Here is a 26,776-nt window from a genome sequence, read left to right on the forward strand (position 1 = left end):
GAATCTGGGGCTCCACAAACAGCAGATGATTAAAACCTAGAATAAAAAACATGAATGCTCCCCACCCCCCAAATACGGATCTTACTCCAAATTAGACAAAACTGAAACAAAGGTTTGTAATAGTGTTAAAGGTTTTTTTTGTGTGTGTCTGTGTGTGTGTTTTCCATGTAGATAAAAGGCTCATATTTTTAATTTGATGAGATAAACCTATTGCAAAGACAGCCTATATAATGAATCAATCATGATATGACATGTAGAGTTGAGTCAAGTTTCTGCATTTGAAATTCAGTATCATAAATATTCAAGATTAGTGAATTTTGCTAAGAAAATAAAGCTACTAGAAAGGAAAAAGGAACCATTATTAACAGCTAATAATTTATAAAGTTTATTTATTTATTTTTTAAAAAGTACTCTGGGAACACAGTGTAGTCACTTCAGAAAAGCCATTTAGGGAAGACTCATGTGCATCAAGTGGAGTGGGCTTCAGACTAAAAAATATTTGTAAATTTTCCAAAAATTTAAGTGTTAAAAATAGTTTTCTCCTTATTCAACTTCATGTTTAAGGAAATATTTGACAGACAAGTAAACAAAAGACAACAAAAGTTTACCTGGATTTTAAAACAATAAATTCTAGATCTATAAAAATCTCCTGGTTTGTACCAAAAGGCCAATGACTGACCTTCATTGATCCATTTTCATATAGTTATAAAAATACAGTATCAAATCTTTTTCTATTGCCCCTAAAATTAGGGGAGACATTTTAATCTGTGAGTGTGTGGATGTAGGTGTGCATATCCCCAAATGTACAAACACACATCACTTTACTAGGAAAATTATTTTCTTCATATTGTAAACATCTCTCTTCTACATCTGGACATTTCAGAATCGTCTTTGGTATTCTAGGTGCTGTGCTCTCAGACAGAAACCCCCAGGGTTCCTGCAGCATTACTACATAGACATCTTAAGATATAAATAAGGAAATGCACTTGGAATAAGTTACAATTAGCTGCTTTTGCATAATTTTCAACAACTACAGTGTACGCCTAGTCACAGTTCTATGAGGAAGAGTATGTCCTTTTCAACTCCTTAATTTTAAGGAACACTTATTCATTTTGGCTGAAAATCCATTTTTGGAGTAGATCTGTTGAGTCACATGGCACTAAGTTTGGATGCTCTCCATTTGATGAAAGGCACATTTTAAATAATGGATTATATAGAAGTTGGTCCTAGGAAAGAAAGAAAACATAGGTCAAACATTAAGTTTCAAGACTCACAGTTAAAAGAGAAATATGAAAACGATCTGATGGTTTCATTAAAGGTAAAAAGAGATTTGCATAACAAATGTATCTGATTCCTAACTTTAAATCTAGGATCAACTGAGGCTGATAATATATTGATGGCCTTTGTTTATAACACTATAATTCACGGTACTGCAATTTAGTCAATGCAAGACATTTCAAAATGAAGAATGAAATAGAGAACAAGACCTGAAATACAATCAGAGGTGTAACCCAATACCCAACCCAGATACACCAACTACATTTGACTGCTACAGACAAGCGAACATCAGCCTCCATCTCCCCTCTTTCTGTCTCTCTCTTAGCTCCTCCTCTTCCTTTTCCTCTTTCTCCTCCTCTTCCTCTCTTTACTCCTCCCACCTTAGCTCCTCCTACACACTCGTGTTCAGAGGACCGACTTCAAAATCAGAGAAGCAGTTTCATGGCGTGCTACTATCACACAAAGTTAGTTTTAGATAAGAATTAAATGATCAAGCCAACTCTTAAACACTTGTAAGAACGGGCAATCTGTTCTCTATTCTTTCAGTTCTAGATTAACTAAAAATGTACTAGCACAGAGGAAGGCATAATTAGCAATTTTATATGAAAAACACTCTCTTTGGCCCTTTAAGAAAAAAACCCCATGATTTTCAAAATCCATTGTAAACAAAACAAACAAACAAAAAACTCAGAACCCCTCAAGAATGGGGAGTGGTAGAGGGGCAGACCAGGAAGGGAATGAAGACTGGACTATAAAAAAAGTATTAAAGAATTTAAAAAAAAAAAGTCAAGAAGAAACCATGAATTAATACTTTATAGAAGTTTTTCACCTGAATAAGCCAGGCTTTAACTTTTAGATGTTCCTGTGGGTACTTAATACCTATATATATTCTCTTATCCCATGGGGAGACATGTAATAATAGTAGAGTTGGTAAAGGTGAAGAAATTCTGATATATAGCATAGTAAAGCAATCAGAGCTACTCAAAGTAAGCTATTGAATGGATGAATGAACTGCAGCCAGTCACCTTCCGAATCTCCCATATCTGTTCTCCAGGGGCGATTGTCCTGTGACCTTTATAGACACATGCCTTCAGCTGGACGACACCCTGAGTAGCATGAAGACATAACTCCTTCTGGATATTGTGCCGGATTTCACGCTGAGCAGAATACTCAAAGTACTGTGAAAAGGAGAGAGTCGTGATCGACAAAGGAACTCCGTGTGCCTAGCTGCAAAATAAAACAAGATCAAAACCAACCAGCTACCCCCTACATAGTAAACTCATGCAGAGGTCTTCCATTCTCAGCAGTGGTTACTGTCTACAGTGTTCTTTCTGTTCCAAACTAGAAACTGGAAATTACAAGATAGGGTGGAGGCTAGCAGAAGTGTGCTATAGAAACCAGCCTGGACAGTTCTAGTAAGCAGCTAACTGGTTTCTTCTTTTCTCGCCCTCTTATTCGTCTCAGTCAAAGCATTCTCACCAATGTCCAAACTATAATGCATATTCTCAGTCTGTTTCCCCCAAGGCCCCCTCATGACATGGGTACCAATAATCCATGCCCACAAAATTACCAAAAATCACCAAATGGATGGGTCAATAGGTATAACTACTTTCAGCAAAGATCAACACACAGTCAACACTTGGTATGTCATAGCTCTGCACAAATCTCTCTTCACTAATCTCTTTCGCTCTTCATGTCCAATTATCAAGTCTCCAAGTTCTGCTGGGTTTCTTCTCTGGTGTTGTTTCATTCATTCCTGCTCTAGCCTCATTTCTCTGACTCAGTCACCACTTAATATACTGCAGTGCCACCTTTGGGCCCTGTGATGCAGAAATTTGAGCAGCTTTTGATAGCCCTTTAAAGCTCTGGTTTGATGTGCTAATACACTTGATTAGCATGGTGATGCCCCTGACGTGCAATGTTCAGGACTCCTGCTTAGAGCAGTCACTGCCTCAGTTATAGTAGGACCACAGAAATCTACCTCTACAAAGTTTGCTCTATGGCCAGGCTGCTGCTTGGAACATCCTGCAACCCTTCCCTGCTTTGCTAGTTCTTTAAGAGCTACATCAAGTAGTATTTTACCAGTTTATCTCTCCTCAATTTTTTCCTTTGGTGGAAAACTGTAACTTTTAAGGCTTCCATAGGACAGCAGAGGTAACATAAACTATACTACCAGAATTGTATGCGTAGCTAGTTGGATTCTCTGTGAGCTAAAGCTGAGCACTATATTAAGGAATAAAACTCATATTCACTGTCATGGCAGGCCATTTACTGACTGAACTATCTTCTCAGTACCACAGTAACATCCATTATAAATCAAATATTTAATAATGTTGGCAATCTGAGGACAAAATGAGTTAACAGAACTGCTTTTCAATAACGCAATAATTCTTGTTAGCACTAGTATTTATCAAGCCCTTATTATGTACTAGGTAGACACTGTGCTAGAGAGTAAACACTCCATAAACATGAGCAGAATTCTGAGCCTTGATCCCAAGCGCCTTAGCTTGGTCTCATGCTTAATTTCTCTTCTCCTGAAAGTCAAACATTAATTGATTTTGTAACCTGATTTTCAGGCAGAAGCATTAAAAAAACAAAAACAAAAACAAAAACCAACCAAACCAAAAAAAAAAAACCAGAAAAACCAGCTTCTGAAGGAGAAAGAAACAGTATTCTAACTGTAACTAAGTTATAACTTAAATATATTAACTTTTAGTTTAACTTAAGTTAAACTAAAATAAACCTTTAAAACCTTTCAAGGATGGTAAGAAAGGCTAGCCAGTATTTTATATCACTATTATCAAAAAGTCACTAAGATGAAACATGGAGGGAAAGGAGAAGAGTAGAAAACATGTTGGCAACAAGAACAACAAAGTATATAATTAAGTAGCTGAAAATATGTGAGAGACATGTCACTCAGAACCTGGACACACCCTCTAGAGGAGAATATGCATAGAGTATTAGCTGTCATAAGGCTGCAATGAAGTAGTGCACTAGACCAGAATAGTCTCCAATCCAGCCATAGAACAACAACAACAACAAAAATAGTTACTTTGTTTTGTCTTCAGAAATAGTGTTATAAAGGGTTGTATGCCATGAAACCCCATGATATGATCAAAATGGGAGAAAATGAGAAAATGCTCAAGACTTCTGAGTTTGAGTTCTCACGGAACTAAAATTTGCAGTGTAGTTGAGGGAAATACTTGATTTGAAAGAATATGACTCCCCTCTCACCACCTGCAGCGGCAGGAGAGCTGGCTCAGGGCTTAGAAGAGAGGGAGAGCTAGTCCAGCCCCTTGTCAGCTGCAGCACTCGAGATTGCAGGTCCCACACCAAACTGGGCAGCAGAGCTGGCTCTGGTGGCATGGGTGCAGGTGAGCCAGGCCTAAGGGAAGGAGAGCAGGACAGCTGGCCCTGTTTCTTGCTGGTTTGCAGTGAGGGGTGAAGTAGCCAGGGCAGTGCTAGAGATCCCACCCTGACAGTGCAGGAGCAGGAAAGCTGGTGACTGACCAACTTAGCTACTATTCAAGGCCAGATCCAGGGCTTTGAGTTGGCACACCCAACATCTACCTCATCTCTATGAACTGCTGGAGCCAATGAAAGGGCCATGCCTGCAGATCCAAAGCTACAGGATCTCCATGACACAGGGCAACAACAGACTATCTGAGAGGAGTCCCACTGAGGATCCAGTATTGATGGTGTAGCGTAAGTCAGAGGTCTCAAAGCAGACCAATGATTCACTGTAATGAACATTTGCAAATAAAGAAGTGTGGACAAAGGGGTATACTGTGTGACACACTGCAACTTTCACAGCAAGGTATTTTTTAATGCTTTGTTTTGCTTTTTTTATTTTTTTATTTTGGGTAGGGAGGTTGCAAGGGTGCAGGGAGGATATAAAGGGTCGGGGAGGTGAGTGGGATTGGGGTGCATGCGAAATTCACAAAAAATAAATAAGAATAAAAGCAATAAAAAGTTAATTAAAAATAATCTGCTTAAATGTTAGTTGAACAAGGATGACACCAATGTACATGTCAAAGTGGACAGGGGAAAAGCCATGAGGCCTCAACTCTGCAGATTGATAACTATAGAACTATAGACTGGAAGCAGGGTGGTCTATCCCAGGAAAGAGCACACCAATTGCTTGTTTAGTGCCAAACACACATACAAATAACGTTATACAGACTAAAAAGGTTATATTTAGTTATATGTATGTATATGCGTATATGCATGCTATAATTAGTGAAAACAGAGGCCATAAATTTGAAGAGGAATGAGGAGGGGCATATGGGAGGGATGGAAGGAAGGAAAGGAAAAAAAAAAAACCAACAAGTAAAAGATATCATCAGTAGCTGTGTTAGGATGACAGAAGCCAGAGCCAACTGAAAATATAAACCAGACATTATTCTCCTGCTTAAAACCTCTTGATGGCTTCTGTTGGATTCAGAACTAAATCCATCTTCCTTAACAGGTTCTGCAGAGTTCTGTACAACCAGGTTCCTTATCACAATCTCTGACCTCATTTCCTTCACGCCCTGCCTAGAGCACTCTGTGCTGGCCACCCCAGCCTTCCGTGTGCTCTGTGAACATGTGCTCCAAGGCTGTTCTCCCCCAGCCTTCAATCTGATGCTCGCTTCCATCTAAGAGGACTGTCCCCAAAGATCTTCCTTACCTAAGTCTAACCTCCGAATCCATCACTCACATTATCTCAGCCTGCTCTTTTGTCCCTAGCACCCAAAATGCATGCTTGTTTTTTGCTTCTTATAAAAAAAAAAAAAAAATTCTGTGACATAAGCTTCCCAAAGTCAGTGACTGTCAATTCCTGTAGCAGCACAGGTTGGGTCACACATTTAAACAAATACTTTTTAATGACTTATTTCCCCCCTAAACTTCTTAAAGGTAGCCTATTCTATTGATTCTATTGATTTTAAAACAATTTATAATTCTCTATGACAGCATCTCCTTGGAAAAGATACCAAAAAAAAAAAAAAAAAAAAAACCCTCACACAAAATAATATACACACTCAATTTTAAGATGGCATCTACAGTAAACTATAACAAAAAGATTAGTAATAATATAATTTAAGATAAATAGAATTTGGGAGAGCTTGAGAGAAATGTCTAAGTATTAACAACCCTTGATAATATATTTATAAATTAGGAAATAAGCATATTGTTATTATAAAACAATATAATTATTTATGTAACTATTGTTCTTATGTAGAAAGGAAAATTAAAAGATTATATATGTACACACATATATATAAACATACATGCATACAAATAACATTATATAGACATGTGTGTGTATGTGTGTATTCTCTCTCTTTCCCCCACACACTAAAACAGGTATCTATGTACATATATATGTATATGTATATATGACTATAAGCACTCCCATCCATTTAAGAATTCCTTGTCAGTTCGAAGATCCTTCACCAGCTCTGGCTTCTGTTATATATCCCATGCAGTCTGGTTATTTTATGCAAACAAAGACTGACACTAGATTAAGCTGAGTTTAATGAACAGGAAGATGTGTAGAAGTAAACTGCCGAGGAGATAAACTGATCCTTTCTTCCTAATACAGATACTTACAGAGTCCTATCAACGTGTGCACAATGTAGTACGAGTATATACTATGGTGAAAATCCTGCCCCAAAATACAGGCAATTCCTCAACAGGAAAAGGTTCTGAATGATGTTCTTGCCACATCCTTCCTCATGCTCTTCTCATCCCATTACCATTACCATCAAGCACCTCTCTGGATCTTAACTCACCTCTCAATGTACAGACTAAAATGCTATATCTTTCTCTGAAAACCCATGGGTGCCTCATCTAATTCTGATGTGGTTTTATATATCTGTGTAGCACCCTAGATTCCTTACTCCAGCCAGACCTCATGTTATTGACTATAAATGCTGGTTCTGCAATACTGGTGTTTCCTATGGGTGTGGGAACCCAAATGGACTCAGCCCAACAGAGCTAGCACTCAGGGGTCAGTCAGGAAACATGCCAACTAACTGTGGAGAAAGTCTAAAAATGCTAAGGTTAAAAATAAGCTAAACCCAAGAAACTTAGTATTTTCTACTTCTTGTAAGTCAGCTAGTAACGTTTCACATTTGCCACTAATTGGGAAAATAGTAAAAACAAAGATGTCAGTAATGGGGAACGGGTGGGGAGAAAAGCATTTGGATGATGTCAGTAATGGAGGGAGAGAAGCATTTGGATGCAGGGTACTGAAGCAATCTCTGCCCCCGGAAAGAACTTACAATGCAGTTGTGTCAGTATTAACACTAGCTGCAACGTGATATTACATTTAATATGTTCTTCACCTGACAGCTCACAAAACCTCCATACCAACAGTCACACAAATAAAAAAAAATCACATTAAACACACACATACATGCAAACATAGACACATGCATACATTCAATCCAATGATATTATTCTATTGTTTATTATCCTTTCTATTGATCAAGTGGGTAACTTCAGATTATTTTCTGATCCAAAGTGAAAACCATAGTAAAGTACTCTATGCCTTTAATATTACTATGTGTAGCTTAAGGATTTCTCCACACCAGTTTACCTCAGCCATTACTTCTGAAAACACACAGCACCTGACTGTGTCTGCAAGTGCTCTGAAAAAAAAAAAAAAAAAAAAAAAAAGGCCTTCCCATACCATGCTTACCTGATTTCCCCCGAGGCCATGGCACGTGTACAGAATCAATGGTTTGCCTCCCTGGTTATTTTCACCAACATCCAGACATAAAGGTTGGCCAACACTCTTAATCTAAGCAAAAGATTTAAATTATAAAAAAAATTAAACTGAGTAATTTCTAATTTTTAACTAATTTTAGGGAAGTGGCATTGATAATGGAAAAGTTCAAAAGCAATAAATTAAAAGGTATGGGAGGGAGTTTATCAACGGAAAGGAGGAACATAAAAATACTCACATATCCAGATATAACAGGATTAAGGTCTGGTACATACGCTTCCGGGTAAATAGTGTTCAGGTACCATGTAAAATTTTTACACTGAAGGCGTTTCTTTATTTCAAATCTTTTTGAAAGATCACCAAATGATTTCTAGAAATAGACAGGGGCGGGGGATGCAGGGAATGCTCAGTCAAATAGTCTCTGATACACACTTCAGAGGGTGCGACTTGTATTTACGTTTAGTTATTAACTAAAGTTCTGGACGGGAATGTAAGGTGGACTTTAAATGCATGCCACTCATGTAACCAACAGGTGTGCTAGCGGCCTGGTCACTGGTAGTTTAAGAGAATCAAAAGTCATACTGCAGTGCTGGCCAGAGCCTGTAATACATTTTATTACTGTAAGCTGTGAGCACGTGGCTGGTTGTGGCAGCATTCCGCATTCATGCTGGCTCTTTCCTTTAAAATGACCTACATAGTCAAGTGTGAGGAAACACAGTGCAGACAGGCATTGCTAAGGCCCAATGAAATCAATATCTCTTCTAATTTAAATGTTTTAATCTTAACAAAATTCCCACCTGGATGCTGGGCTGAAAGAGGCAATTTTCAGTTAATTGAATCTTATTTTCCTTTATTCAAAGGGGCAAGGAAGACAATTCGAAATAAACTGAAAAGCATCCCGTTCATAGGAACCATTTAGAGGGGAACTGCAGTGGACACCTAAGGGATGAGAGCAGGGGTGATGGAGATAATCTGTTCAACCACGGAAAACACTTTCTTATACCAATGCCAGTATCTCGAGCTTGGGTGTTTCAGTAAAACAGAATGATTCTTAGGGACATTAGCTTATGTGTCCCGTCACGGGACAGGTACTGGCTGGCTCACTTCACAGCCCCTCTATAGGTGAGAAGCAGAACAGAAGCTTTATTTAGTGCACACTTTCTGCTTAGGCATGTAGTACAGATTTGCTCAACTTGTCTTAGTCACCTTTAGTTAAGAGTTCCAACCTGGAGTAGTGCACCCTACCGACTTGTAGGGAGATACTGTAGATCGAACAAATGGGTAAAAGATCTTTCTTCGCTTTAGCAGTCAATGCGCAGATGCCTGACTCCCGAGAGATGCCTTCTCTAAGTTAGTGCTGCTTCCTATAGACGTGTCCTTAAACTATTACGTCAATTCATCACTCCCAGACAAAGCTGCTGGAGCTCAGTTCTAATGCATTAAGTCTCATGATTCTGCCAACTGGAATCTATGAACAGTCACTAGTAAGAGTATCATATATTTAGGAGCTGAATAAGGTAGCTTAGTTGCCAGAACCCGCATTATAAAAGTGCCACACATGGCAATAAGGGCTTTAATCCTTGAGCTGGAGATACTAAAGGAGGATGATCCTTGGATCTCTTCCCTGGTCTGACAACCTAATACTACTCCCTGAGCAAACAGAGACCCTGTATACAAACAAACAAACAAACAAACAAACAAAGTGTGGATGGCATCTGAGAAACGACAGTAAACATTGCACTGCCGTGTGCATTCACACGTTTTGCAAATGCTTATGTACATGTATGTGTAACACACATGCAAACAGAATCCTAAGTCTGTTAGTGCTTACATGCTATCATTGCCCTCTTTCATAGCTCCTCTGGGAAACGGGCAGGATTTATATGGCCTCTCTCAAGATAGGGAAGGAGAAAGAAAGAACAGGCACCAAAACCCAGCCCAGGTCCCCGGCAATCACGTCATGAACAACAACCCTCCTTGTGCATTCTTAAAGGGGTGAGGGCTGCCTCATGCATCTCTAGCAGGGAGTTGGGATTTGAGGAATAAGAGCGTTGTTACTTTCAGATCATTGTTAAGCCACAGTTAAGACCCCATCTGCATATCTGACTCAAAATGCCACTTCACATCTCTAGTCAAGAGTTATTCATGTCAATTGAGAATGGTTAAAGGAAGTCCTACTTAGTCAAAAAATATTTGGAGGCAGTCACAAAAATATTTTTTTATATTAAAAGTAAACATTTGAATTTTATAAGGTTGTTTAAATTTTCCTCTTAAGAGAGCAAACTAGCATACTATTTATTATTATTACTGTTATTTATTATTATTATTATTATTATTATTATTATTATTATTATTAGTGGTGGTGGTGGTGGTAGTGTGTGTAAGTCTGTGTGTATACACAAGCCAAGGTATGGACCCCAGGGATAGAACTCTGGCTTGGTGACAAGCAACCTTTACCCACTACACCATCTTGATGGCCCAAAGTTATTTATTTGAAGGCTTAAAATTTAAAAGCTGACCTTCAAAAATACTTTTTAAACTTCTTCTTCTTTTCTTTCTTTCTTTCTTTTTTTTTTTAACTTGAGGTGATTCAAGCTTCTGAGTCTGAAATAGTTTTTAACTGTCATTTCAGAACGTAGCCCTCACTTACTTGCTTAACGATTTTTGCTGCGTCTGTGTTTCTCCTATAGAATATTTCCTTGTATTCGTCCATCCAGACTTCTGCAAGCCGCACTTGGTTACGAGCAATCACCTGAGTGCCTTTTGGAAAGGTGTGAGGGCTTTTGCTGCGAAAAACATGTCCAACAACAGAGCAAGGCATAATCTCCAACTGCCCACCACACTGCCATACCTGATAATTAATGATATTTGTTTCAATTTACAGTATTTGGGGAAAAACAAACTGTTGCTCTAAGTTTACCTTTAAGATATCAATAAGTACAAAATATAGATAGAGATTTGCTGGTATGTCATATAGTCTCGATGCCAGTTCAATTTATGTTCTATGAATGTAAACAATAGTTTTATCAAATGTACCGAGAAACAGAACAAAGGCACATCTCTATTAAGTAGGTTTGCAAAATCATGAGTTCTGAGTCCTTCAAAAAAAACTAATTCCAAGTTTCTTTTTTGGCCAGAAATGAAGCAGCCAAACAGGACAAAGGGATCCAGACTCTATTTACTCCTTAGATAGTCAATCAGGTATCAAAGAAAACCATTCAAGAAAGCAATTATAAACAAAATGTAACCCATCCTAGTTTCAAAGGAACTTGCTCATAATAGTTAAAAGGCTGTGCCTGTCCAGGATGGGCCTACCAGTTCCAGTGGCTGTAAATACCATGCCTTAGCAATTGGTTCTCCTGCCAACCATCAGCAAGTAAAAGACCTAAAAAGAAGCCATGCTTAACAGTAGATGCTACAAGGGAGAGAGGTGCTCAGACTTCTTTCTTTTCTCATTTAAACACATCAGATCATTCAGAAGCTCACTTCAGCAAACTGCATGGAGATTCAGTGTTTGCTAGGGGCTGGAAACGCTGAGCAGAGTTTAAAAAGGCCCCTGCCCCTCAGCAGTTCTGAAGAGGCTAAGGCCACTACTGCCAGTATGCAAGTCAGAGCCAAAGCTTAAACCTTCTAATTCCTAGTTCTTCCCCCACCCCCCAATACATTCCAATCTAAAGGACTAAGAGTGAGTGACATGGCTGCCACGGAAATGAACTCATGAAACTGAATATATCAAGCATGCACCATGCCTACTAAAAGCCTTGTTTGGTTTCTATTAACTTATAACATGCACTATGAAAAGGAGGAGAGCAGCTCATAGGATGCAAAGAATTTCGTCTAGTGTCTTTTACAGTTATAAATAAATGTTTTCCATACGGACTCCCCTGATAATCAGCTCATTTCCTGAAGCACTAGGCTTAATTATATTTGTCTTGGCTGGGATTCAGTAGCTACAAGTGCATTAATTGGTGTTATTGCCTGGACACAGGAGTTTAACTGATTCCTCTTGTTACATTGGCAACCATGAATAAATATATCAAATTACAACTTAAACAGACGTAGCCTCGTTTGCCAATTTTCCAGCAATTACATTATAGAAAGCACTAAATACATAAAGACAGCATACATCTGCTGTAGTTGGTATGAGCTGCTCAGAACACAACACCTCACACTGTTTGACATGCATGCTACGGTGTCTAGTCTCCATAAACTTACTCGGAATGACATTTCTATATTTTCACCTCCCCAGATTTCCATTTCTTCATCGTAACTTCCAATGTGCTCAAAATATTCTTTAGATATAGAAAAAAGGCCTCCTGCAAAGGTGGGGGTCCTAAAAGAAATAGATCAGCATAGTTTGTTATATAGATTAGACAAGATGAAAGAAGCCATTTAGAAAAACCAAACTGACATTACAGGTAAGGAGTTAGTATATTTAAAATCTCATGTAGATAATGAATAGTTAAAAGTTCCTCAAGGTTAAGGTTTTGGGGAAGTAAATACTTTAAAAAAATTTCATGGGGGGGGACAACCTTGTGGAGATGGGGGTTGTGGGTGGGTTGGAGGTATAGGATTCAAAACAGTCAGAGGGTAGACAGGGGTGGGGGAATAAAATCTGGAGTGTAAAAATAAATAAATAATAATAATTTAAAAAATAAATAGTAGAACAAAAATGTTATCTCAATAAAGGGCATTAATTTTTAAAAAATGTCATATTCCATTATTATTGTATCTCTCTTTAACCTGCTTTATTTTCTTAAAAAACTATGATTTATGAAGACATGAGGATTCACTCAATCCTACTGGCTGCTCAATAATATCATACAGAAGAACTTAGTACATTCCAATCCATATAAAGGGAACTTTTTTCCATTATTAAGAATTATCACATGAGCAGCTGCTGTGGAGATGCATATACGGAGGCAGCATTTGGTGCTACGGTGTGTTAGCATGGGAGAAGCGTCTTACTTAATTGGGTAGGTTTCGTCTTTCCTTCTTTGCTTCTCATGATCAGGAAGTGATTCCCAGCCAAAGGAAAGGCTCCAGTCAAAATTTCCACGGTTATGGTTGCTTCCGTAAGGAGAAGGCTTGTTGAATTCAAATGTGTTTAGATCTATGGATGCGATGTCTGGACTCACCACGGCAGTGTGGTTCTCAGCTATTCTGGCCAGCAAAGGTTCCAACCAACCATAGAAACACTCACCTGTACAACGCAGAAGCTAATGTCAATTTAACGGAGATGCTCAAAGATGCCCCACCCTTCGGTATTGCGTGAAAGTTTATGGAGAAACTGGAAGGAAAAGATCATCTGTGTCTTGAATATATATACATGGGTAATTGGCAAAAATGATGCATGTACAGTACACAGCTTGCTTTGATGCCCACGCATGCACACATTTAACTATGATCATGATAAATAAAACCTCTACTCATCACCTCGTCTGTGTGTGTGTGTGTGTGTGTGTGTGAACTATAGTATGTTGTACATACTGTACAACAGACCTCTAAAAGAAGGGACATCTTAAGGGCTCTTGTGATAAGAATAAAATTTAAAAAAAAAATAATAAAGTAAGGAAAATTCTTCTAAAAGACAATGACCTTTTTCTCCAAGAACAGGAAGTAGACACTAATACATGTGCCCCTCTTTTCCTTTAAGAAAGGGCTATGAATCAAGGTAACCTTTGCACTTAGCCCTAAAATTAGTCTAAGTTATTTAAGTAAGTTTTCCTCTCCATAGCTAAAGCACAGTAACTGAAATCTTAATTTCTCTTCCTGAGTCTTATGAAAAAGGGAGTCAGAAAGTTAGAATATTCTGAATTTAGTGACTAGAGAAAAATTATCCAAAGCTGCTATAGTCCTGATGGAAGTGGGCCTGGGCCAGAGAGTCCCATCAAAGTCAGAATCATGGTCTTGAACCAGACTGCATATCACACAGGTGAGACCCTCATTAAATTAAATGTCGCAGTCGTGGACCAGAAGAACCATTGTTCAGCAGAAGAAGAATTCCAAACCAGATCTTACTGCAGTTTTGGATCAGTGAAAAACACCTCTCAATCTCCATTTATTTTCCAACTGCTAGATTAAGAGAATATTAGATGTGACAGCTCTCCACAACAACAACAAAATACAAAAACCTTTCTGTAATAGTTAGTGTGTGTTCCAACCAGATTTTGGGTGAAGTGTAACCCAAGAGCTGGGCAGGACAAGGTCAAGCATTCATAAACTCTCAAAGCTTACAGTACCGGGCACTAAGTGCTTTGTTAATGACTAGCATATCCCTTGCAGGTTGACTCCAAATGGCTTTCTAAAACTATCAACAGTGCCACTGAAAACAATGGAAACACAGGAAAAACACCCCAGTGTAACAAAAGTAGTAGAACTGCAATCTTCATGGATGAGATAGCAGGATACCCCTTCCTGGGCAGAAGAGATTCAACAACTCTTCGGGGGGGCGGGGGGGCACAAAAAGAACTATAAAAGTGGGAGTATTGAAACAAAGTTTAATGATGCTGCTGATTATACCTAGATAAAAGTTCAACCTCACAGTGTAGGAATGAAAAACAGCAAGGAAACATTCCTGTCTTCTGTTTTCTTAAAGAATGAACATCTGGGGCAGGGGGTTCATAAGCAAGAATCACCCACAGGGAAAGCTGAGTTCCGTAAACACCGAGGAGTCAGGAGCTCAATAGGTGAAGCTCTGATGCAGAGCCGCTAGCTGCTTGGCCTGTCATGGCTGTCGTCAGTTAAAGATGCTATTCAGGAGAACACAATTAGTCATCTAAAGAAAATTAACTTTCAAACGAAGAGGAGTAGGAGGAATGTTACAAGCCATCTGTAAACAGGCACTTACAGTGAGCATCTAAGAACGTGAGTGTCTCGGCGGTTGCTACAGCTGCCCCTAGCAACCGTGCCGTGATCAGGCCTTTCCTTTCTTGCTGCCTGACTATTTTCACAATAGAAAACTGTTTTATGTATTCCTCTAGTTTTTCATGCAAATAGTCTGTAAAGGAGAAAAAAAATAAAATTAGCGTTTATTGAAATTTGTTTTCATATATAACATGTGAAAGCTAACGAAATCACCAGTCACTGACCCTTCTAAATTCATGTCAAGAGTCTGTTAAATTCATTTGCTCAATCTGTCAATTAAAAAAAAAAAGCATTCTGCTACCTTTAACTCTTCAACAAAATGAGACTTTGTATACAAATTATAACTCCCATATTACCTAATGCTATGGCTTGGACTTCTTCCATCCAGTGCATACAAATACATACAATATGTCAGGGGCATCTGAGAAGCTTACATGGAGCAGACCCCTAGGAGTTTAGAAAGCTCTCAGAGAGAGATTATGGAGGCCAGATAGATTTTAATTTAAATCACAAAACAGAACTATAAATGTTTAAGCTGGTTCTAAAAAATTTGAGAATCACGGCAAGGAATGATGGGCCACCAATACATTTCAGTTTCACTAGCTGTTAGGCAGTGATCAATACAGCGTAAATACCAGAACACCAAGGAAAAGACAGGTAGGGGATGTTCAGAGTTGTGGTAGGTGGGGGGCATTTCTACCATCAGCAGAAAACTTGTGGCTTCTCTTGATTTCTTTCCCAATACAGAACTAAAAAGGAGCACGTAAATCAGGCAGTTAGATGCACAGAGAAGGCCACAGTAGTATACATGATTCAGGATACTAAACATCTGAGTTTGGATGAGATAGATAAGAAGCAAAAGTTGAGAATATTGATGAAAGGAAACGGAATCAAGTCCATCAAGGGCTGTTTATAGTTTTAAGCACCTTCAGTCTACTCTGTGCTATTAAATTATTTTTGGTGTGGTGGGCATTTTGTTTTGTTGTTTGTTTCAGACATGGTCTTGCTACAAAGCCCAAGCTGGCCTAGAACGGAATGTACAACCCTCGTGCCTCAGCCTACAAAGTTGCTGGGATTACAGCTTATACCAATGCATCTAGCCCGCCATTAAATTTTTGAATTCTTGTTAAGTGTGTAATTGAGTCTAAGTGACCTTGTTAGGCTCAGGACTGACATACATGGGGGAGTGTATGGAGAAAGTAACACCCTGCGGCGTGTGTGCGTTTGCTCCTGCCATATTTCAAAGGCAACACAGCAGTTTGGCTTTGGCTTGGATGACATAGGCATCCTCAAAGATACAAAGGGGGAATGCTGCTGTTGTGAAGGTTAAGTATCCATCAGGTACTCCAGGAAGAACACCCAGGGAAAGGCAATCTAAGCATTACTATCTCCCTGTTGCTACCACTGACTTGGTATCCTTACTCCTTGTAGGTATGCCGGGGATAGTCTCCTCAATACATGCGAGGCTGCACTATACCCACATGCAAAACCATAAAATACTTTCAGTGACTTGCAAATTTCAAAGGTGTTCATGTGGCTTTACTCATTAGAGTTGTGGCATATCTTTCCAATACATCCTGCCCCCACCTCTGAAAGAGGTTGGGGAGATGGCTCAGAGGTTAAGAGAACTGGCTGTTCTTCCAGAGGACTGAAGTTCAATTCCCATCATCCACATTCTGGTTAACTATTTATAATTCCACTCTCGGGGGATCTGACATCCTCTCTTGGCCTCCTTGGGCACTGCAGGCATGTGGTATACAAACATACATATAGGTAAAACACCGACACTCAAAATATAGGAAAATCATTAACAAAGAAACAAATGAGAAAACCCAAACATCTACATTATGTTCAAATTCTTATCTGCTCTCTAGATTTTATCCAACCCATACTCCATTTGGGGAAGATAAGTGTTAAAATTACATCAGATAAGAGATCTTGGGTTTGAGCAGTATTCCCTTTAACTTTTTGACCTTAGACAAGTTATTGTAACCTTTCTATACTTCAGACTCCTTATCTCCAGGGAGGACATGACAGAACTAGCAGCACAGGTGATGGTTGGGACAATGAGATGGGACTCCTGGACAGCAGAATGCAAGGCCTACCAGGTGGCGCTACTCTTAAAATGTTACCTTTAGTTTGGCTATCACTATGATTTAACTATCGTATTGGTACTTGAATGTCCACATCTCATGCTGCTTTTCCTAAACAAACTGGTATCAGGGACTAGTTTCTCTGTCTGTCTATTCCTGTCTCTTGTTTCTCTCTCTCTTCGTGTGTGTGTGTGTGTGTGTGTGTGTGTGTGTGTGTGTGTGTGTGTGTGTAGGTAGATGTGAAGGGCAAAGTAAACCCAGTGACTCAAGCTCCTGGACAGCACTCACTGCCACCTGTGTGGCATGGAGAAGCAAGGTAAGCCATTGGGAAAATGTCTAGTTCATCAAATAAAATATTCTGAAGCCCAAAGGGGGGGCACTAACCAGTGTTAGGTGAAAAATGTTAACTTTTAAATGAGTATGGCGCTAATGTAACTAGGTAAGCTTTATTTTGAAAGTGATTAAGAAAGAAAAATAAAAGGAATGGTTGAAACAGGAAGAAGATGGATGGGTATGTCTTCATTTCTGTGTCCTTTAATTCAATGGTTGTTTGAGCTTTTAAATAGAGAGGCGGTTTTCAACTGAATGCCCACTAGAAGTAAATTCGCCATGCCTCTATTGTCTCACTACTTGGGACAATCACACAGAATAAACCCTGTGTAATGAAAGGACATTTGAGAAATCTAGGAGAAAAAAAAAAAAAAAGAAAAGAAAACATCCTTAAGACTGTATTAGTGGCTTTTTCCAGGTAAACTTAGAGTTGACACAGATTTTAATCAAGCATGACTTAAAACCCACTGGCTGCTGTCCAACCAGACAGGAAGAACCACAAAATCGGATTAAGCAGCAAAATACCAGCTAGTTACAATTAAGTGGTAAAGTAATCGGAAAGGGTGTTAGAATCAAAGATCAACATGGTGTGTAACTCCATTTCCCCTTTCTTTTCTTAGCCCATTCTGGGTTTTGTTTCTTTGTTTTTTCTATTTGTTTGCTACAGCCCCAGGTATCAGTTGGTGTTGTAGACACCCAACACCACATCTAATGTATGGAGTCTAAGTTGAGTCCAGAAGACAAGAATTATAAAAACTTCCTCATTTGGAGACTAGTTATCACACTCATGTCAAAAATCTCTGAATTGGGAAGCGTTTTCTTTCCTGCCCAAATGTTTCTCTTTATTGGGAATACAGCCTGACTTTATTTTCAATGTTTAAGTAAAACCATGGAAACACAGAGTTGTGGAGATGTGATGAGGTTAATAGCTTTATTTTATGCCCACACATTACCATGTCTGGATAGGGATACAAGGGACACAAGTAATGTAACCTAACGGGTACTCACCCTTTTCTTTTCTTGTGCATACAAGATGATGCACATAACAATGTTTTGGGTTTAATGAGGACATTTTGTACCAATTTTATAAAATGAAGAAACAACTAAAAGTTGGATTAAGCTTCTGGGAATCCAACTGCAAACCTGTGTTTACTCAGGAGTAAACTTCGTAATCACTGAAATAAATTGTTTTGCACTTTTCATAATTGTACTTTTGAAAAACTGGAAACCAGAATATTTGTTAGACTTTTGATTCTGATTCAAAATATCTAATTGGTATCTGACTTATGATTTTTAAGTAGAAACAGACATTTAAAGAACACTGCTAATTTTAAAAACAATACTGGCATTTTTTTTTTTTTTAAAGCCCAGGTCTGAGGACACACTTCTGTGGTATAGCAGTTACCTGACATGCACGGTCTCTATTAGTTCCTCAGCGCTACAATGGGGGATATGCCTGAATAAACCAGAATGGAGTGACACTGTGGCATCAGGCACTTATTAACATCACCTGTTAATTATGGTACTTACATGAATTCCTTCATACTTAAAAACCCAACAATGCTCCAGTTCTGAATCATACAGTGGGATGCTTCATATAGTCAGCAGCATACTGATTAGACTCACTGCAGTTTTCCTTTTCAATGGTTTAGAAGGCAATGACATCATTTACATTCGAAACAGCATGACACTGTCTCCATTTTACCCATAAAGAGACTGAGGCTGAAGAGGAGGAAGTAACTTAACAAATTCACATAGCCGGTTAGGACCAGGGCTGGGGTTCTAGCCCAGGCAGCTTTACTTCAGGCTCACTTCTGGGTCTTTAGTCACTGTGCTCTAGAGTAACATCCGCACACCCAGACCTACAGTTATGATGACTAAGGGTGTTCAGAGAGTCTCGTGACCCCAAACGTCCAACTGGGACATCCTGAAAGTCAGACTCCACCACCCGTCACACACCACCCAACCCCATCAGGTTCTGGGGTGATACCTAGGGCGGACAACGCAAACCAGGCAGACTTTGGACATGATCACACGAATTTATTGATAAGCATGTGCTTTCTTACCATCTACACTAGCATCGTCCACCAAAATGATCTCCTTCAGCAGTATGGCAGGTGAAGAATAGAGCACACTGTGGACGGTCCTAAGCAGTGTGGACCACGCTTCATTGTGAAAGACTATTATGACACTGGTGGTAGGCAGGGGTGGGCAGCGCTTAAACTTTTGTTCAATACATCTAGAAAAAGCCAAAGAAGTGGGAGAGCAGTTATGACTCTTGACTTAGCTCACTGTGGTCACACCGTTTCTACACCGCTGCTCAAGCTGTCACCATTTCATCATCCTCGTCCCAAACGACAGCAGGTGGTGTTCGTCCTATATGAAGTTATCTTCGTGGTATATAAACATAACTAGGTTAAAGCAAAGCTCAGTAGGCGGCTCATTCTGCCGAACTGTGTCCAGTATGTGACGGTTCAGTTTCCTACACAGTCTGATTTTAGAAAGAAATACAGCCCATCAATGAAGCCACACACACACACACACACACAAAACAAGCTTTCTAGCTACTGCTTGATAAGAACCAAAATATTTTGTTTTCTTGTCCAAGTCACCCATTTTCCTTATCTTTGATTTAGACTGTATAACTTCATTGATCAGTTTTGCTGGAATGATTTGACATTAGACATGTTTGTGTGTATAGGATGTGTGCTTCCTAAGCACTTCCCAGGTTGATTTGATCAATTTACTTTATATATGGACTCAAAATAGGAAATAAGCCCACCATAAAACCCAGGGTCTTATGATCTTCAAATGCCTGGTGCTGCTTACCCATCTGTACTGAGGAACTCACTCTGATAATGTGATTTGCTCATTAATTAAGACCTATCATATTCGAGCTGTCCTTCGACAGGACACATTTAGAAATGTAAAGACCTACATATTCGTGATAAAAGCATCGCACTGGAACAGTCATGATCATACATGACTCAGTAACGGCAGCTGGAAGGTCAAGGCAGGCACATCTCTGGGACCTTGAGCCAAATCTGGTCTGCACGGCAAATAAGAGGCCAGTCAAGGCTACATACTGAGACCTGTCTTTAAAATAGAGTCTCATGCATATGACTATCTGTTACATAGATGTATACACGAAAAGGACTCCAAACTGGTCTTAACATGACTAACGAGTGTTAGCATCAATTACCTCAAAGCATTAGTTACATAAGTTACATATTATTATTATCGAGTTCACTTTTGTGACACTGTCTTCTTCGCAGCAAACATTATTTATAAATTAATGAAGACAGGAGAGTGACAGTGCTCAGTACAGCCTCCAGCCCTTGTGATACCACGATCCTCACAGTTGCCAGCCTTTGGAGTTGAGGACAACACTGGGGCATAAAATTAACCATGTGTGTTCTGTGCAGGAGAGCAGCTGATAAGGCAACGTTGTCTATATGGTCACGTAAATGTCAAACATGGTTGTATCATTTTGGGCAGCAGACTCTATCATTTTCCCACCCTATAAAAACAGTACATGGACAATCAAACATTGCTGCTCAAACTCAAAGGCAAGGAAGTAAATCATTCACTCGTAGAGATAAGACCCAAGAAACTTCAGCTGCTTTGAATGGCCAATACGGCCATCTCCAGCGTGGCAGTTGGGCCTCCGAACGAATCAAATTCTCTCACAAAAAGCTTTTATATCCATATGTCGGTAGCAACGTGTTTAGGACTCTACTGAAAGAAGGTCAGTAGGGTGGAATGTTTATGGAAGAGGAAAGAAATTAGATCAGAGTGACCTGTCAAGAGGTCATGTCAGCTAAGCTGAGGGGAAAGGAGAGGGCAATAAAAATGCACCATTGGAGGTACAATGCCACACTGTAAACTGAATTCCGAATATACTACCAAGTAAGAATAAAACACACAAACGCACGCACACGCACATGCACATGCACATGCAGACGCACACACACACTTACCTTACAGTAATGACACAGAAAGAAGTTACTAAATATAAGTTCTTATTTTAACACATAATAGTTTATAAACCAACATAAACACTAAATAAGATTTCTGGACGAACTCTATGGCATGGTATTATCTTATGGTATAGGGAGGGAAGAGGATTTGGAAATAAAGGATTTTTACATACCTTTATTTGCTATGTGGTCAATACAGTATCAATGAAAAGTTATATAACATTAAAGATGCAATATACAAAACAGTGTGCAGGCGCGCGCACACACACACACACGCACACACTACTAGTAAAATGCTATCAATTTAATCATGCAAGGCTTTCCTTCTATTTAAGTAAGCTAGGATTTATTTGCCTTATAGATAACTATTAATTTGAATTAGTAAAAGTGACAGCAGGAGGGTCTTAGCAAAGTGTTAGCTATATCATTAATGAAAGCAATAACATTTCTCAGTAGGATTTTATAAACTGCAATCATTCTGAAATAATGTACATAGTAAATTTATGCTAAAAAGCCAATTCACTTCTTTTAAAATAGTGCAATCAAATGAGCTGCCACAGAGATTCTATATTTACTGTAAGGAAATGTGTATGTTTCAGCATTTAGAAGCCGCTTAAATTATCAATCAGTTTATCACCTAGCTCTAAGAGAAACTAGACCCAAATGACTGATGAGTCTTGAAAAAAGGCTATGAGCTTTACCGAAGAAAGGCTTGTGCTAACACTGGTTACATTCAACGTTAGGAAATGACTGGAATTTAGTACACACACACACACCCAGCCCCCACTCCTGACAAAGTGCTATCCAGGAAGTAGTAGAGGAGAGCACCAACTCCTAAAACTTAGCTGCCTTTAAGTGCTCAGCTGATTGTCCTTTCCTCAGTAATTACATTACTGAGCATTACTGGAGTTTGCTAATGCTAGAATTAAAATGCGCATCTCCAGCTGATTGTAAGTGACATCTCAATGAATAAAAACTATGCTTCATGAATTTTTATGTGGGTCGCTTTTCAGTCATGAATTCTCCCAGAATTAATAAAACGTAATGCTGCATCAGAATCTAGTGATACAAGCAAGGAACTCTGAAACGCTGGGATATGTTACAGAGCAACCGTTTCTTCCCACATTTACCTTGAAGTGATGGGCAACTTGTCCTTGAGCCACACTGGTTAGAATAGCTACGTAAATCTACACCTGCAACTTCAGCATGCAGGGATGCATGTACGCAGGAGCAGGGACTCACAATCACAAATCTGGCCAAATCTGAGTAAAAGAATAAACCCATCTACAAAAGTCTGCGTTTTTTGTTTGTTTTGATTCAATGGCAAATGCAGTCTACTAGGACCATTAGGTAACAAAATATACAGTCGGCATCGGTTGCCTGTGTGCCTGTCTTGTGCTCTCAACATTTCATCGATGGATCGGGACTGCTGGATTTCATCTCACCTTTTGTAATTCAAATATAGCATTTAAATGTCTCCTTAGAGCTAGCAAAATAGTTTTTGGTTTTTTTTTTTTTTTTAAAGATATATTTATTATGTATACAATATTCTACCTGCATGCCAGAAGAGGGCACCAGATCTCATTATAGATGGTTATGAGCCATCATGTGGTTGTTGGGAATTGAACTCAGGACCTCTGGAAGAACAGTTGGTGCTCTTCCCCTGTGAACCATTTCTCCAGCCCCCGAATAGTTAATTAGCAGAGAAAGATCCTGTACAGTTGAGACAAGTATGTAAGTGACACCAGGGACACTTGCCTCTCGGTACCTGGAAGCTAATTCTACAGACAGGAGAAAGCAGCAGCAGAGCTCTGAGCAAGTGGAGAGTAGCTGTAACAACATCCACCCTTAAAGCAAAGTGTACAAGACACAGGGTATTCTGAGATATAGTCATGTAGTGACGGTGCTCACAAAGCATGTGACACACTTCACAAACCAGTAAACTACCTAAGAGCTTCAAAATCTTGGCACATTGTAAAAAACATTTCTATTCCACAGCAAATCAAAGACATGAAAACAACCCCTTTCCCTCCCACATTTCTACAAAAAGTGTCCGAATGTTCCTAAATAGACAAAGAAATTATGCCATTTGAGAAAAAAAAATTTTTTCCCCAGCACACAGCAGGTCTAGAATTCAGTTTCCTAATTCAGAAGGTACATTTCATACCTCCACTGCCAAACCAGTAAGAGCTAAGGATACTCCACCTCAAGCATTATCAACGAGAACAAAGCAAACATCAGACAAACAGCACTGCCCGATATTCTGCTTCCAGGTGCCTAAAGAATCAGCCCGAGTTAGCGCCTCTTCCATGGAAACTCGGCTGACAAACGGTAAGTGAATATTCTTGAACATACTCAGGCGGTCGGGTGTCAGGTCCGAGATCCCGGTGTAGAGAAATTCTGTCACTTGCAAAGGCGTTGAAGCAGTGCTTCGTTTCCCCACGCTCTTTCTCCTTCTGCTCCTCTGGGGTGAGGGGAGTGACCTTAAAGGGCTTTCCAGAAGCCCCGGGTGCATTAGAATCCTGAGGTGGGCGGTCAAGAACAGGTTTCAACTCTGCTGCTGTGTAGTACCCTTGCAAACAGGGCCTCTTGGGGACGTCCACGTTCTCCTTGATGGGCGCTCCTATTTGCATCTTTGGCATTGCATCTTTAATGTTATTTACAGCTTCGAGCATAAAGTCAAACATTTTGTTTTTGTTTTTCAAGTTTCTCTCCATCTTTGATTCCTCCTTGGAGTATTGAACACTTACTTCTCTTTGCATTAAAATCAGAACTACTAAAAAGAAAAAGATGACTGCACCAAGCTTCCAGAACTTTCTGTGGTAATGTCTTTTAATGTGCAGTTTTACTAGTCGCTTGAGGTGAGCCATTCTGGCATTAAATGCTTCTTCCTTGACAGATAACAGTTATGGTTTCCTTTGTTACATATACTCTTTAGCATAGGTTTGCCGGTAAAAGGGTTTCTTTAAATGGTAATACCTAGAAACAGAGATGATAGATGGCATTAGTATTAGGAGCAATTCCTTCGTACAGTCAGGGCACAACTCATTACTTCAACCAACAACTGAACATGAGCTGCAATGTACTCTTATGGCTTAAAGAATACACAGACATTTAAACCTTAAGAAAATTATACCTCAAGAAGAAACCACTTATGGTAATTGACTATGATCTACTGGGCCGCTGAAAGAATACAACTTTCTTGCCAGATAAAACAAAAGCAAACAAACACAAACAAAACCACACACGTGCGAACACACACACACACACATTTTATTAATTCTGTCAATAACGATTACTATTACTATGTAATATACACCACATACTGTATTACAAATATATTTTTAGAATTGAAAAAGGAGTATCTTCACTTGATAACCAAGGAGTCAAAGACTTCATTAAGCAGATTATAAACAGGACAGACTAACTGGAAAGTAAAGACATGCTAGCATGTGCTGCCAAACATCCTCACCAGTGACCTTTTCTTGTGCTGGGCATTAACCTGTGAACATCACCTCAGCTAAGGGAACAGATCAAGCAGCTTTACCAGGAAATCAGCTGCTGCTCTCTCTCAGATGTGCTCACGTGACAGTTCTGTGGGTCATGGTAGATTCTCTACAGCAAGGCCAGCAAAGGCACTTAAGTCATTGTTTTTCAACAGCTATTTCCATAAGTCTCATAAAAGCAAAGCCTAAAAGTACAATGTGAAATGCATTAGCTTTACTTGAGGTGTCTCTGGGCATGCAGAGTTTAAAGGACAGGAGTTGGCTTGATGGAGGGCTGTTTGCAATTGAGCATGAGGGGAGAACACCGTGTTCAATAGGTCCTGGGCCAACGTGAATTTATGACAGCCTGAATCAGGCTGGAAGTTGATTTTCTTCATGGTGCTTTAAAATATATTCTGTAAAAGGGCTCAGTATGTGACTCCATGCCATGCACTGTTGTAGCCAACACATTAGGAGGAGTGAGAAAAGGAAAATTGGCCGTTGGCCCCCGGCCTTCAAAACAATGAAAGAAAATGTCATTTGTGACAGTGAAAACTAACTTGGACACTTTAGTCAACATTTGTTCCTAAGTTATTAAGAAAAAATTCAAAATAAAAAAAGCACATTAACCTTGGCCCCAAACGATGCCTCAATTATGTTGTCTATTGTCCATAAAAGTAAGATTCCAATAATTCTGGTCATTTCTAGCTTTAGGAGCCTCATGTTATAATGAAGTGACCTGTGACGTTTTCACGTTTCTTTCAAATCTTCACATAGCTCTGTAATTTCCTATGTGTCAAATATTGTTCTAGGTGGGGCCACCACATTCCATATGGCCTTTCCCCTCAGATACCAGAGGCTGAGCCTTCTCAAGGTAATATAAGGCAGGCCAAGAGGCAAAACAGGGTCTTCTGTGCTATGGGGAGACTAAAAAGGCAGGGTATGTTTCCAGAAATCTTAAGGGAAAGTGCCCACCAGTGACTGACAGGGCTGAACAGAATCTTGAAAGATAGTACACTTTTAGGTAGACTGACAAGACACAGATGAGAGACTGGATGGCAGGTGTTTTTGAAGGCTTAGAAGAAAGGCCGTGGCCAGACCCAAACACAGCAGTGGAAGGGAAGTCCAGGTAGGAAACAGCGCATGATTACACAGCGAGGTCAGATAGAGTCCAAGTCAGGACACACCTGAACATCTTCCAGGGAATCTGCAATTTACCCTGTCCTTCTTCTTGTTTCAGGGGCTGATGATTTTAAGGGAGGATCCTAACCAACTGTATGTATTAGAAAAGTCAGCCAGTAAAGGCAATATTCAGGGAGGCACGAGAAGGGCAGGGAGGTCTAGGAAGGCTCCAGCGACAGGATTACTCAGTAGCATTTGGTAAGAGAATAGGAGCCAGATGCATTCAGTGATAGACTTAACACAGATAGTCAACAGTTCTGAGGTTTGTCAGAAACCTGCCTTTGGGAGTCCCGGAAGAGGCTATTCACACAGAGGAGCAGGTTCCTAGGATGGGTTAGGTACTGAGGTGCCGTGCTGACTTCAGAAGTCATGTGCACTTTTTTTTTCTTTTTCTTTTCTTTCTGTGTGCAGCTGAGGACAACGTAACTTTGGATTGGCTGCCTGGGGTAGAGAGCTGCCTCCACAAATGACCAATTGTTTCAGACCTCTGTGTAAGTCTGGGAAAGTTTGGGTAACTGTGGGTTAGGCTGGGAGGACACAGCTCTACTGCCCAAGTCAAGCCCCCCAAAAAAGAATGGAGTGGGGAGAGGCCAGCTCTAGAAAAGCCATTCCCTGGAGGGGCCTAGTACTAGGGAAAGCCATGCATGGAGCTGCACGGCGGCACAAGTGTGTTCATTAAGAGCCCAGAAGCCGAGAAGGGAATCTCCTGTTATCCTCAGTGACTTTGAAGCACTTTATGACAGGGCTGAGCACTGTTTCAGTTGTCACAGGAGAAATACTTAGGAGGGTCTATGGGTGTGTCATTTCCTCTACTTGATCAGTCAAAGCTTTCTCTTGAAGTCAAAAATC

General features: G+C 39.7%; 1 protein-coding gene across 1 annotated transcript in view; it reads right to left on the minus strand.

The window, feature by feature from the left end:
• Positions 1 to 372: 372 nt before the first annotated feature.
• Positions 373 to 26,776, minus strand: part of Galnt3 (polypeptide N-acetylgalactosaminyltransferase 3) — a 37,420-nt gene continuing 11,016 nt past the window's right edge. The window contains exons 2-11 of the mRNA XM_034494530.2: positions 23,616 to 24,239; positions 19,347 to 19,519; positions 14,841 to 14,990; positions 12,959 to 13,193; positions 12,206 to 12,323; positions 10,641 to 10,841; positions 8,229 to 8,360; positions 7,964 to 8,065; positions 2,304 to 2,456; positions 373 to 1,226 (exon numbers count right to left, since the gene is read on the minus strand). Of these exons, the coding sequence (XP_034350421.1) occupies positions 1,104 to 1,226; positions 2,304 to 2,456; positions 7,964 to 8,065; positions 8,229 to 8,360; positions 10,641 to 10,841; positions 12,206 to 12,323; positions 12,959 to 13,193; positions 14,841 to 14,990; positions 19,347 to 19,519; positions 23,616 to 24,130 (1,902 nt within the window). The 5' untranslated portion in view covers positions 24,131 to 24,239 and the 3' untranslated portion in view covers positions 373 to 1,103. The remainder of the gene's footprint in view (positions 1,227 to 2,303; positions 2,457 to 7,963; positions 8,066 to 8,228; positions 8,361 to 10,640; positions 10,842 to 12,205; positions 12,324 to 12,958; positions 13,194 to 14,840; positions 14,991 to 19,346; positions 19,520 to 23,615; positions 24,240 to 26,776) is intronic.

Source organism: Arvicanthis niloticus, chromosome 2 (assembly GCF_011762505.2).
Source record: "Arvicanthis niloticus isolate mArvNil1 chromosome 2, mArvNil1.pat.X, whole genome shotgun sequence".
In the NCBI taxonomy this organism is placed as follows: Eukaryota; Metazoa; Chordata; class Mammalia; order Rodentia; family Muridae; genus Arvicanthis; species Arvicanthis niloticus.